The 13,546-nt window shown below is 48.0% G+C and overlaps 1 protein-coding gene across 1 annotated transcript; it reads right to left on the reverse strand.

Annotated features, from left to right (window-relative positions):
• Positions 1-10,760: 10,760 nt before the first annotated feature.
• LOC119399027 (zinc finger protein 596-like) lies at positions 10,761-11,489 on the reverse strand. Its single transcript, XM_037665843.1, has one exon. The coding sequence runs from the start codon at positions 11,487-11,489 to the stop codon at positions 10,761-10,763; it is 729 nt and encodes a 242-aa protein (XP_037521771.1).
• Between the last annotated feature and the right edge of the window lie 2,057 nt (positions 11,490-13,546).

Here is a 13,546-nt window from a genome sequence, read left to right on the forward strand (position 1 = left end):
GCATGCTCCACCGGTGATTCTCTTTCACTACTTCGCAAGTACGCCGTGGACAGTTGGGACGGCGTAGGAAACGCGCGGCGCGCGTACTTTGAATGCAACTTGCGTCAATATATACAGTTGATCTTCGTTATAACGAACAATGATATAGCGAATTATCGGTTATTGCGAACGGAATACAAACTTCGGTTGGCCACGCCTCACTTCGGTGAGATTTATCCTTTTTGCACTACGAAACCGAAAGCGCGAGAGCCGCCGTAATATCGACTGCAACGAAAAAAAAAATATTTAGTTGGCGCGAGGCTCGAAAATGGAACAGTAGCATGAAGCTCAAGATAAATATTGAAAGACAGTGTTGCCATACTGATTTGGTAAATATGGTTGTGACATTAAAAATGTGGTTGAAATGCTTCGGAAATCATTGTTGGGCTCTAATTTCACCTTCTCTTGTTCCGGCCCGTTTAGAGTGGAATGCCACAATCAGACAAGTAAGGATTGCCTCTCTAATAGCGGGTTTTTTGTGAGAATGTAACAATGCGTTTTTGAATCCGGGATTTTTGCACGGCACAGATTTCCGATTTGTTATAGAGAATATTATTTTATCTCCACTGTTACAACGAATATCGCCTGTAGCGAACTAAATTATGGCCCCGATGTTTGCTTTGTTATAACCACCCGGTTCTTAGATAAACAATCAGAATAGGTATGGGATGTTTCGCGAACACTGTTTTATGGTAGGTACGCATTTCTTAACGTTAAAAAAGTGTTACCGTTTTATGGTAACGCTTTTTCATCGCGACAGAGTGCTTATAAGCTTTTTAACACGAAAGTGTTTTATGCCGGGGTCCACCAAGACTTCAGTGACGTATTTCCGTCACGGAAATGACGTCGAAAAAATATACACGATCAGATGGCAAAGAAAAAAAGTTCCGCCAATGGGAATCGAACCCACGACCGCTCGGTCCGCAGCAACAGATACCGGGCACGCTATCCACTGCGCCACGGTCACTTTTTTTTTCTTTATTGCAATGTTAATACGTTATATACATATACACATGTGCCACACATCACCCACCAGCACGCGTAAGGCTGGCTGGATCTACTTATGAACTTTTAACTGTTTCAGTGTATCTAATATGCAAATCATTTCATCACATGCCCCTCGGTGCTCAAGCACTTCTCTGAGCTTCGTGATCTGTTCGACAAAATAGGCGTTAACCGATCGCGCTTGTGGCTCAGCATTTCGTATATCCATACGTGACCTCCATATGCTATAAAGACCTAGAAGCGTGAAGAGGTCATAAGGGACATTATTTCCACGAACAGGCAGAAAACGAATTCCGTAGGCATCAACTGGCAGTTCCTTCTTCAATGTTCTACTGCGCCACGGTCACAGACGCTAGAGGCTTTACAAACGCGCCTTTCATATCTACCACTCTCCCGGTCGGCGGCGTGTTGTTGCCCTCTGGGAGCGGTAAAGTAATTAGTCATTACTGTGGCCTCCGCAATTAGCACCTGCAACGCGTTACGCGTCCCTCCCATTCGGCGCGTTTTCAATAGAAGTTCAATTTTGTCAATGCCTAAACACACCGCGAGGCGGCGACCTTATCCAAGCGTCGTAAAAGCGTCGGTTCGTTGGTCGGCCTCGCTCATAGCTCTGCGACGCGCGCGGCGCTGGCCTGCCCAACGCCACCTAGAAAAAAAAAAAAATTGGCCTGCCTCACCTGGCTGTAACACCGCGTTCCCCGCTCACGCGCTCCCCCCGAGAAAAATCGTGGCCGGGCTACCGGGGCGACACGACGCGCTTTGCGTTTCCCTGTAGTGCGGCCGTGGTGTTCAATCACATTTTAACATGCCGCGGGATGGCGACCAAGTTCTGCGTCGAATATGCGACGCTCTTCTGGCTATCACACCTAGTTCTCTGATTACGCTTTCACCGTTAACTACGACAGCTACCACAAGGGTTTGTTTAATCATTTAGCAGGGGCGTTAGTCGTCGGGATGGAGACGTACCACCAACCATCAAAGTGGGCACATCCACGTTGAACGGTGCTATAGCTGCCAGACATCAATATACATTGTGCAAACTCTCTTATATCAATGTACAGTAAACATTCAGTTACTTCTGTAAGGGCACGCTTTACTTTCGTGTTATTCCGATTCCTATGACGGAGGGATCAACCATGTTTTTCTTTACTTTAAACAAACGGGCACCACAAAAATGGGTTGCGAGTTTCAATAATAAACACCATAAAATACAATATATTGTCCTTGATGGACAGTGCTACAGTGCTTACCTGGGAACGCGCGGAGGCTCCTGCGAAAAAAAAAGGTAAACATTCTGTAACATAATTAACGAAAGGATACTCATCGAGTCCGTGCATAAGTGAGCCCGTGTAAGTAAGAACACACTTGTGACTCTTTGGACGCACGCTTAACACGAACGCTCCGCAGCGTGGCCTGATGATTGGTTTGACTGATGCCAGCCGCGAAGTGCTAGGCGCTGTTGCCTATATAATACCTCGGTATGCTTGGATGGTATGTCTTCATGTATTGGCAACATCTCCACAATGGAACTCAAAGCTACGCGGCGCTAGCGTCAATCAAACTGTTCGAGGCTACGCTATGGAGCGTTCGTGTTAAGCGTGTTGACGGCTGTACGTACGAGAGTAGATAGATACAAATAAAGACTGTCGCTGATAAGCTGTGCGTACATTACGAATTGACACTTACGGCCATCTTGATCATCGTCGCTGTCGCCGTCCACGCCTATGCAAAGAAAGTGGGTCACTAAGATTTCTGGCTAGTAACACGCGTTAAAAGGACACACCGAAGGGCCACAATGGTACTAAATTAGGTGACTTTTAACTCAAACGGGGCAAACACTCATATTTTTGTTGACAGCGGCACGATATCTCCTGCTGCGTAACTCCCGATGTCACTGCTCTCGTGCAGGCACATAGTGGGACTGCTCCGACAGTTATCTAGAAAAATTGCCTCGCAGGAAGAACACAATTCAACAACTGGTAAATCCACTCACCCATGGCTGCGGCGTCGTCCTTGTCTCTGTTTGTGGGAAGTGGCCCGATGTTCGCGCGCCCCAGAGAATGATGATGATAATGAGAAAAATGATGATGGTGATGATACCTGTAAGCTTGGCAGAGTCCTGTCGTTGCATGTGCCACAACACGGTCGTGCGCACCCTCGCTGAATTATAGCTGCGAAGCAGCTTATGAACGAGGCCTGTCCCCCCGGCGTGACCAGTGCACCGCGTGCCACTGGATATATGGAAGAAAGAAGAGAACGAAGTTTTCGCACGAGCGGAGAGCTTGCGCATGGTGTGCAGAAAGGAATGTTTGCCTGAGATATGGACGTGCGATAGAGCGCTCGCTGCACTGCGGCGCGTGCTGTAGTATAAATCATGCAAGTTACCCACTACGCCATAAATCATGCAAGATACCCACTTCGCCATAAATCATCGTCATTCATGCAAGGTACCCTTAGATGCGAAGCAGCTTATGAACGAGGACTGTCTCCCGGCGTCGCGTCGACGTAGCCAGTGCCCCAGCCGATCCGGAGCGGCGGGTTCGCGAGGACGAAGCGAAACGGGCGCGTTGACATCGCATTGTCAAACTTCAAGCTGCAACCTTTGTAGCAAGAGCCGTTAACTTTATACTTTACGGACCCCGTTATACTCAAGGGAAAACGTTCCCCTGAGCTTAAAGTCATATTACAGCGAAAGCTGTTATGAGATCATTTCACCGGCCGTTTTTGGTGCCGTAATTGTCCGCCGCCGCCGCCGCCGCCGCCGCCGGTGTCCGTAACCAGTATCGCTCGAAATGAGAAAAAAAAAACGAAATAAGAAAAAAATTCCAGGATGGAACGAGGTTCGAACCTGGGCCCTCTGCGTGGGAGCCCAGTATTCAACCTCTGAGCCATGCCGGTGCTTGAAACTGCTTTGCAAAAAGGTCCTATACAGGCTTCATGTCGGAAAGGAACCACATTAGCATATGCAATATGGCGTGGTAGAAGAGTAAAATAAGCACCAAGCGTCGCACAGTGCGAATTCTGTAACCAGGCGTCAAACAATGCGAATTGCGCAACGAGTAGGTTGTTGAATGCTTCTAACCCATTACAAAGAGCTCTGCCATAATTCTTCATCGTCATCAGGCACAGCATCAACAAAGTGCGCATAAAGCCTTACATGCGTTTAGCAGGTTCCACGGCTCTCTGTAGAATGACGAAAAATGGCACAGTGCCTGGTGCCCTACTTCTAAAAAATTACAATGATTTATAGCGTAGTGGGTTCCTCGCAAGTGCACTTGTATTGGTTGCCAAGGAAGCCCATAAGCGCATGATCCATTTCCTCGGGGTCTCAGTAAAATTGCGATGATTTATAGCGTGGTGGGTTCTTCGCAAGTGCACTTGTATTGGTTGCCAAGGAAGCCCATAAGCGCATGATCCATTTCCTCGGGGTCTCAGTAAAGTTCTCCCCCCCCCCTCCGTCTCTCTCCCACGTCGACGTATGTTATACAGCATGACGGGCGAGGGAAATAGCGACCGGGCGTCACCGAATGCAAATTACATAACTGGTGGGCCGTTTAAACCTTCCAACCCATTACACAGGGCTGAGCCATAATTCATCGTCGGCAGTCGTCGCGTCAACAAAGTGCACATAATGCCTTACAGACCTGTAGCTGGTGCCTCGCTTCTCCGCCGGATGACGAATAATGGCTTAGTAGGTGCTTCCCATCTTCACAAAAATTGTGATTTATGGCGTAGTGGGTACCGTTCTAGTGTACTTGTATTGTAGCCCCAAGAGAGCTTACAACGTACACTAGAAACGCCGCTCTTCCAGCTTTCGCTGTGACTGTGCTGCGGTATCAGCGCAGGCCTGGCGTTTTATTACGAGTAACAACATCAGGGGAACCCCGAATAGAAGGACCATGAACATTGATGAAGAAAATAAAACATTTACAGAAATCTAAGTCGACTCATGGCTGCTTCGCATACTACTCAGGGTTCCCTTTACGGGGAGATGGCGGGATTTTTTTACTCGCACGTACTGGTCAGGTTCTGCGGTATCCCCTCTGCTCCATCCAGGAGGAAGCGATCCACGGCTTCCTCCTTATTAACACATTAGGGACCGGGTTTACAATGCACAAAACCAGTGCTAACTAAGCTAACAATGTCTAAAATAACATGATATACCGAGATAACCAAGAATTAACGCCAACAATTTACTTAAAATCGCGAAAAGCGCTTCTGAAACATCCGGCTGATACCCGCGCCGCGCAAGAGAGGGCGCCACCGCCCCGGCAAGCGCGCGATTGCCAAAAGAATCATTGGGTCACCCGTGCTACGCACTTCCTCAGGTTTCACGATTGTGGAGCTGCACTAAGCGCAGGATTCAGAACTACACCAAGACCTACACGAGAACAACATGAGCACAGGATTTAGTGCGGGATTCAGAACTACGCGAGGACCTACGCAAGAACTACGTACATCAGAGATGCATTAAGTGCAGTATTAGCGCTACGTTGAGCCCTGGATTTAGAGGTTGTTTCTTTTTTTTTTTTTCGCTGCTTCGCTCTTCATCCGCCGACGTGTTCGGCATACGGTCGTCCTGCTAGACTTCCATAGGTACCTGGAGCCGGGACGCCTCCTATCGCGAGATAATCGCCGTGATTTCACGACTGCCGGCAGGAAGAGATGCGAGAGCTGTCGACAAAAAGGATGACTGCTCGCCGTCGTTTCTCGATTCTCTCGGCTCTAAGCTCAAGCAGCTGAGGACGTCCATGAGGCCGACTTGCCGTCTTGGTACAATAGGCAGGTCGTACTCCCAACAAAGAGAAGCCCAGGTGCCATCACTTTTCTCGTGTTAGCTTGCATTCAGGAATGGCTGCGTGCTAGACTATTCGTATTACTAACGTGTTAGACAGTTTCTAACTTTTTATATATTTTTTCTATCTCTCTCTCTCTCTTTGTACCTTTCAGTCCCCAATCCCCTTCCCCACGCAGAGTAGCAAGTCAGCAAGTCAGGAGGAAGCGATCCACGGCTTCCTCCTTATTAACACATTAGGGACCGGGTTTACAATGCACAAAACCAGTGCTAACTAAGCTAACAATGTCTAAAATAACATGATATACCGAGATAACCAAGAATTAACGCCAACAATTTACTTAAAATCGCGAAAAGCGCTTCTGAAACATCCGGCTGATACCCGCGCCGGGTTTACAATGGGTACTCCCAACAAAGAGAAGCCCAGGTGCCATCACTTTTCTCGTGTTAGCTTGCATTCAGGAATGGCTGCGTGCTAGACTATTCGTATTACTAACGTGTTAGACAGTTTCTAACTTTTTATATATTTTTTCTATCTCTCTCTCTCTCTTTGTACCTTTCAGTCCCCAATCCCCTTCCCCACGCAGAGTAGCAAGTCAGCGAATTTACACACGCCGGCTAAATTATCTGCCTTTCAGTAAAGAGCTCTCTCTCTATTTTTCTAACCTGTTAGCAAGCTTATTGCGGAAACTAATGCTTCTCGATTCTCTCGGCTCTAAGCTCAAGCAGCTGAGGACGTCCATGAGGCCGACTTGCCGTCTTGGTACAATAGGCAGGTCGTACTCCCAACAAAGAGAAGCCCAGGTGCCATCACTTTTCTCGTGTTAGCTTGCATTCAGGAATGGCTGCGTGCTAGACTATTCGTATTACTAACGTGTTAGACAGTTTCTAACTTTTTATATATTTTTTCTCTCTCTCTCTCTCTTTGTACCTTTCAGTCCCCAATCCCCTTCCCCACGCAGAGTAGCAAGTCAGCGAATTTACACACGCCGGCTAAATTATCTGCCTTTCAGTAAAGAGCTCTCTCTCTATTTTTCTAACCTGTTAGCAAGCTTATTGCGGAAACTAATGCAGCGATCGCTACATTGCTACAAAGCGGCTAGGCGTAGAAAACACTCGCGTACTAATTAAGTTATGTGGCATAGCGTCTGGTCGCACATGCAAACCCGAAGACACGAAGACCTCTCACTCGATGACCCCATACACTTCCCTACCCAGTCCTGGGGTCAAGGGTTAGGCAGTGCAGCCCCCCTTGTCGTCAGCTCCGTTGCCAGCGAAAACTACACTAACGTTTCACTCTGCGAACCCAAGTGACGACCAAGTGAGCGGGTGCCGTGACGGTCTGCCAGAGGAGGTCAGCAGAGCGCTATACCCGGACCTACCTTTTCCCCTCTTCCTCTCTGGTGAGAGCGGGGCTGGTCGCCCCGAATCGGCGCTTTGGCGGATGCACGTACCGTCTCCAGCAAGGGCCGTTTGAGCCTGCAGGTGCTCGGATAAAAAATTTTGACGTGCGAGAACTGCCTTTCATTTTGTGGTATCAATTAACGGGGCGCCAGGGCCGAAGGGGTTAATGCAGTTCCACTACCGTGAAACCTGAGGAAGTGCGCAGCATGGGCAACCCAGCGATTCCCTAGGCAATCCACGACCGGTCTGGAGGCCGCGCGATTGCGCGAGTCGCGCAAGCGACTCGAGCATCAGCCCGTTGTTTCAGAATCGTTTTTCGCGATCTTAGGTATATTATTACTATTAATTCTTGGTTATTTCCGTGGTTTATATTATTTTAGATCTTGTTAGTTAATTTTGCGCTGATATTGAGCTTTGTTAGCCTTGTTTTAATCCCGCATTGACCACTGCGTGACCATGCGACATGGGACAGTCGATAGACAAGCCGGGCCCCTCAAGTGCTAAGCACTTAAAAAATGCGTAGGTACTTAAAACGCTTAAGGTTCGGCCGGCGTTGCTCGGAAAAGCTTGCCCAGCCGCGCTTAGCCTTCTCGCCAGGTTCAGAGAGCGAAAGCCTAGCCTAGCTTCGCCGAAAGAGGCCGCCGAGAGAGAGATATACATGGCTTTGTTATGCTTTACCCTCTCTTATCCTCCTTTCCCTCCTCCTCCTCTCCCTCACATCAGTTCTCGTCACTCTCACTTCCCTTTCCCATATACTTGCTAAACTATACCAGGCTATGCCATGCTCTACCCTCTGCCCTCCTCCTTTACCCCAGATAATATTATTTGAAGTATCGAAACGGCAGGTCATGAAGTCGCGATGCCTGCTGTACACAATTTTCATTCTTGGAACATGCTTCTAATCATAAATGTTCAGTGGTAATATTTGGCCAGAATAAGCGTTCATATTCAGTTGCAGTGAACTGAGCTCTGAAAGTTTTCTACATTGCCAGGTCAAAACATTCTAACGGTTCTAGCTAGCTCTGCCTGGAACAAGTTGAAATGTGTTAAGGAATAATTTCCAGCTGGAACCAGTTGCCATTAGGTCCCAGATAGGGCCAGTTGCCTACTCGTCCCAGCTGACACAAGTTGCCAGCTCGTCCCAACCAGACCTTGCTGGCTTCTCGTCCCAACTCGTTCCAGTGTCAACAAATACCAATGACAGATGGCACACACTACATAAGCATGAGCCAAATATTTTCACAACCGCACGTATGAATGTATCGGTTTAAGGACACATACGATGCACTTGTGGAGGCATCAATAGAAGTGAGAATTTTGCCTTGCAAACAAACCTATTGCAAAAGCAAGTATTGTTGATGACAGTGTTGTAATCTTTAACCATACGGCAAATAACTTTGCGGAAAGAAATATGGACTGATTGTAAAGCTTAAATTTAATTCCCTCTATCCTCGTGTAACATAGCTCGTGTTGCAATAGATGACCGACTTGCACTCTCGGAGACAAAACCTGCAAGAGCTAATTTCTTTTTTGCAGTTGAGCCGCATCGATTCCACACGTAATCCTGGGCGCTATTAGCTTGGGGTGCAGCTGGCTCTAGACAAAAAAAAGTTCTTGCTAGGTCAGCTAGTATATACGTTCTGGCTCCAGGCCACTTGGTTTATTTGATTCGGAGACCAACGGTTTCTACCTGGTTTTCAGACCAACTGGTTCCAACTGGTTCTGTTTCCTACTAACTGGCTTCAGTTAGTTTCAATGCCAGAAAACTCGCTGCAGCTGGTTCCATTTCGAGATTGGAGTGGTTCCTGCTGGGGACCAATTAGAACCAGTTGGTAACCCATTGGCTTTCAGCTCGTCCCAGCTGCTTCGAGTTAAATATTGTCACCTGGGACGAATTAGAACCAGTTGGTAACCCATTGGCTTTCAGCTCGTCCCAGCTGCTTCCAGTTAAATATTGTCACCTGGGACGAATTAGAACCAGTTGGTAACCCATTGGCTTTCAGCTGGTCCCAGCTGCTTCCAGATAAATATTGTCACCTGGGACGAATTAGAACCAGTTGGTAACCCATTGGCTTACAGCTCGTCCCAGCTGCTTCCAGTTAAATATTGTCACCTGGGACGAATTAGAACCAGTTGGTAACCCATTGGCTTTCAGCTGGTCCCAGCTGCTTCCAGATAAATATTGTCACCTGGGATATTACAGTTAAAATACAAAGTACGACGGATTGAGTGGTTGACACACTTGACGAAATATTAAAGGGGTACTGACACAAGACTTCGCCGCCGAGATTGCCTGCGGGATCGATTACCGTGAACATGCGGATATCATCTGCAAAATATCAACAGCGGATATAGCTTGGAAGGTAATTTATACGAATCTGGAAGTTCGCGTGTGCGATCGAGCGCTATACGCCGTACCTCGTGACATTGACACCATTAAAGGTAACTCGAAGGCGACCCCCCTACTTCTCCGACGTCACCACGCTGCAGCCGATACAAGTTACGATGACGTCATAGTCGCCATTTCTCTTTTGCCGCGCTTGCGCCAACAGACTTTTCAGCAGCTGCTCGCGAGTTTGTGGCAGCGGCGCATGCGTTGAAAGCTTTGTGTTTGGCGACACTGCTTTACAGTTTCCTGTTAGACAGGACGTCTTGATATCCTTGTGCTGTCTGGGCAGCGGACCGCGCGGAAGTGCGTCACAGTTCTGTGCGCTGACGTCGTCGAGCGTTGCACACGCTGGGTGGTGATCGTTGCACCCGGCGGCTTGTCGTTTATACCGAAACTGAGACTGGTAAGTAATGAGGAGCCTGTGATTAATTATCTGTCGCGCGCTGCAGCATGGTCCTCAGACACACACATTGCAGCAAAAAACAAAGAAAAAAGCGATGCCAGATTTTGTGTCAGTACCCCCTTTAAGTTAGCTCATTCGCACTAGAAGAGAGTGGTATATCATATTTAAGATTCCACCACCCCAAAAAATAAGCACTCAGTCATATATTATATCGCATAAAATACGATTTTCTCGTACACCTAATAATTTCGATATTGCACTGGGCTCATCAGTTCCGTACTCACTTATATTCTGGCTGATGTATTAGGCATGTGGGCTTCGGCCCACATGCACATAGTTTCAAAAACATCTGGGAGCCACGTAGTACAAAAGATCAGTCTAAATTAACGGCATATTTTATTGTCTCGGACAACAAGTCACTTGCACATATAAAAAATTTTGAATTATTTGTACTGCTACTGAACTGACGGCCAAGCTTAGCTATTCTTTGAATGAATACGCTTATGCCGCAAAAGGTTCGCTCTAAGCGCAAATCTCCTCCCACATACGTCACACCCATGAGGTCGCTCACCGGTGTCGGTCAGAATGTGCCTTTTTAGCGCCACCGATTCCGCGAATGCAGCAGGGCATTGGTGGCAGTGGTACGGCTTCTTCCCTGTGTGTGTAGAAGTGTGCTTTGTTAGTGCTTGTTTGAAATTAAATGTGCGGCTACAGAATTGACAACTCTACTTCTTTACAGCCGAGTGGATCATCTTATGCTGCCGAAGGCTGCATCTTGATCTGAAACTCTTCTCGCATGTGTCGCACTTGTGAGGTCGCTCACCAGTGTGAGTCAGAACATGTTGTTTTAGAGTACCCGTCTCCGCGAATGCAGCGGGACATAGGTGGCAGTGGTAAGGCTTCTCGCCCGTATGCTTGCGGATGTGTCTCTTTAGTCCTTGTTTCAAACTAAACGCGCGGCCGCACTGCTCACACCTAAACTCCTTCACGCCCGAGTGAATCAACTTATGCCGCCAAAGGTTGCCTCCCGATGTGAAACTCTGTCCGCAGACGTCGCATTTGTGAGGTCGCTCACCGGTGTGGCTCGCAACGTGCATTTTCAGCGCAGCCAACTGCGAGAGTGTAGCCGGACACAGGTGGCAGGCGTACGGCCTCTCCCCTGTGTGCGTACGGGCATGGATCCTGAGTGTGCGCTTCCGGGAAAATTTTCGGCCGCACACGTGGCAGGCGAACGCCTTCTTCCCAGAATGAGTCAGTACATGGTCCGCGAGCTTTGCTTTCATGGCAAATCTCTTTCCACAGACGTCGCACTCGTGCGGTTTTTCGCCGGTGTGAGTCAGCATGTGTCTTTTCAGACTCTCGCGGCTGGTGAACGTGGCCGGGCACGACGAACACTCGAAGGGCCTCTCGCCCGTGTGCGTGCGACTGTGGATCACCAGACTGGCCTTTAGCATGTATTTCCTACCGCACACGCCGCAGGCGTACCGTTTGACGCGAGCGTGAGAAAACAAGTGTGTTCGCAGGTGCGTCCTGCTGCTGAAAACTTTGTCACACACGCCGCACTGCAAGGACCTCTTGCCGCTTCTTTCTGTGTGGGAGACATGGAGCTCATCAGGGGACCTGCGATTGAAGGAAATATGCATCGAACATTAGACACATCTTAGACAAGACGAGAGCTTTTCATCCCTCGTTTATGAAAACAACAATCGGAGCGCCCAAATCCTACAGCTGGTACTGCCTGCGATGGCTAGCTCTCTAAGTGTGATGAATAAAGCCATTTCATTTCATTTGAAAGTGGGCAAAAGTGAGGTCTGATTACCCCCGAAACTGACGTATAGACTCGCGTGAAAGACTCACCATCCACGTGGCCATACAGGAGCTCGTTAGGAGTGCCAAATTAGCAGATCAATCAGACAGGTTAATTTAGAGCTATGAAAATAGAAAGAAATCGAAGCCAGTTCCACGCCTGTGCAATATGAGTAAACGTCGGAGCTGGCAAGTAAGCGCTACAACAACTTGGCGAACGGAGCTTCAGTTCTTTCCTGTTTCTTGGTCTTCTTTATTTTTGCTGCGTTTTTTTTCTATATATTTTTGTACGTCTTCTTCGTTTCCTTATCTCTTTCTATATCGTTTCCTTTCCTCCTCACCCTCATATTACTCACCCTGACTTCTCTTACGACCCCTGGTTATCCCATACTGTTCATGGTTATGCTATCGTTTACCCTTTCGTCTCGCCCTTTCCCTCATCCTCCCCGTTTCGCACCACTTGCTAAACTATAGAAGGCTATGTCATTTTTACTCTCTCCCCTCCCCCTCACCCTCACTTCCCTTCATCTCCCCCTTACTGTACTATCCTTGGTTATGCTATGCTAGGAGCTGCTGGCACGTACCCGCTTTTATTGTGATGGCAATTGTATGGACACTCTCGGCTGGTTTTCGCCGTTGCCGTCATGTCCTGGATATATACATATATATATATATATATAAAAGCCACAAAGAAAAAGAAATCGGAAGAAAAAAAATTCGGCAGATCCCACGTACCGTGGGAATCGATGTTATGCGAAGTATGCGCGGGATGGTGACTGTGTCGTAATTTTTCCCATTGAGCGAAACGTTACGAAATGACGGTAAATAAATGTGGAAGTGGCATACATACACACTCATATGTTGAATAGCCGAATATATATTATATAACCAGTTGTGTACAGTTCTGTAACGATGGCAACAGCAACATGGGTGTTACCAACACCAGACGCAGTAAGCTCATATGTAGTGCTTAATATTCTTGAATACAGGATAGCGCGAATCCGAACCGGACAAAGAAGGAACACAGATGCACAGGGCGGGCGTTACTCGCAAGTAACCGTCTTTCAGGAAAGTTTCCCTGGACATATTGCACGCAGCCGAGCGGCACGCGCAGGCGCACTGCGCGTACGTCACAGTCACAGGTGCAGTTGTTACAGTTGCGTTAGAGTTGTTGTGATTATACTTGTCCGTTATGACGGAGAACGCGCACACGTTTCACGAACCTGTGTGTATGTGTAGAAAGGGTTCTTGCCAGTTCTTGAACAAGGTCATCACTGTTATCAGTGAGTACTAGCAGCTGGACCGGACTTCTTATCGGATCCGTTCGTGATCGCGGCTACGGGGGGTGTGTGTGTAGTGAAGTGCGAGTTATATTACAGCTGGTAGAAATCCTGGATGCCTCTTACAACAAAATTATCTGTAATGCCTCCTGTCCTGGACGTGGCAGCCCGGTCCTTTGATGCCCTGTCCACATCCAAGCCGTCTTTCACGCAGTATAAAGACCAGGCGTTGTTGGGTCTCGATAAGTCAATTTTGAAGTCACCGGTAATGATGAGAGGAATGCATTGACCCCGGTTTTTTTGTAATCCACGTGGTCATCGTTGCGAACCGCGTGGACGAGTGGATGGTAGTTGAGCGTCTTCCAGGGGTGTTCTGTCTTCAGCTCCGTCACTTTCCTTGCGTCCGCCGCGGTGGTATAGCGGTT

Source organism: Rhipicephalus sanguineus, chromosome 7, assembly GCF_013339695.2.
Source record: "Rhipicephalus sanguineus isolate Rsan-2018 chromosome 7, BIME_Rsan_1.4, whole genome shotgun sequence".
Classification (NCBI taxonomy): domain Eukaryota; kingdom Metazoa; phylum Arthropoda; class Arachnida; order Ixodida; family Ixodidae; genus Rhipicephalus; species Rhipicephalus sanguineus.

Excerpts from the sequence above, each read along its gene's own strand:
- LOC119399027 (XM_037665843.1), bottom strand. The coding sequence starts at position 11,489 with ATGCTAAAGGCCAGTCTGGTGATCCACAGTCGCACGCACACGGGCGAG.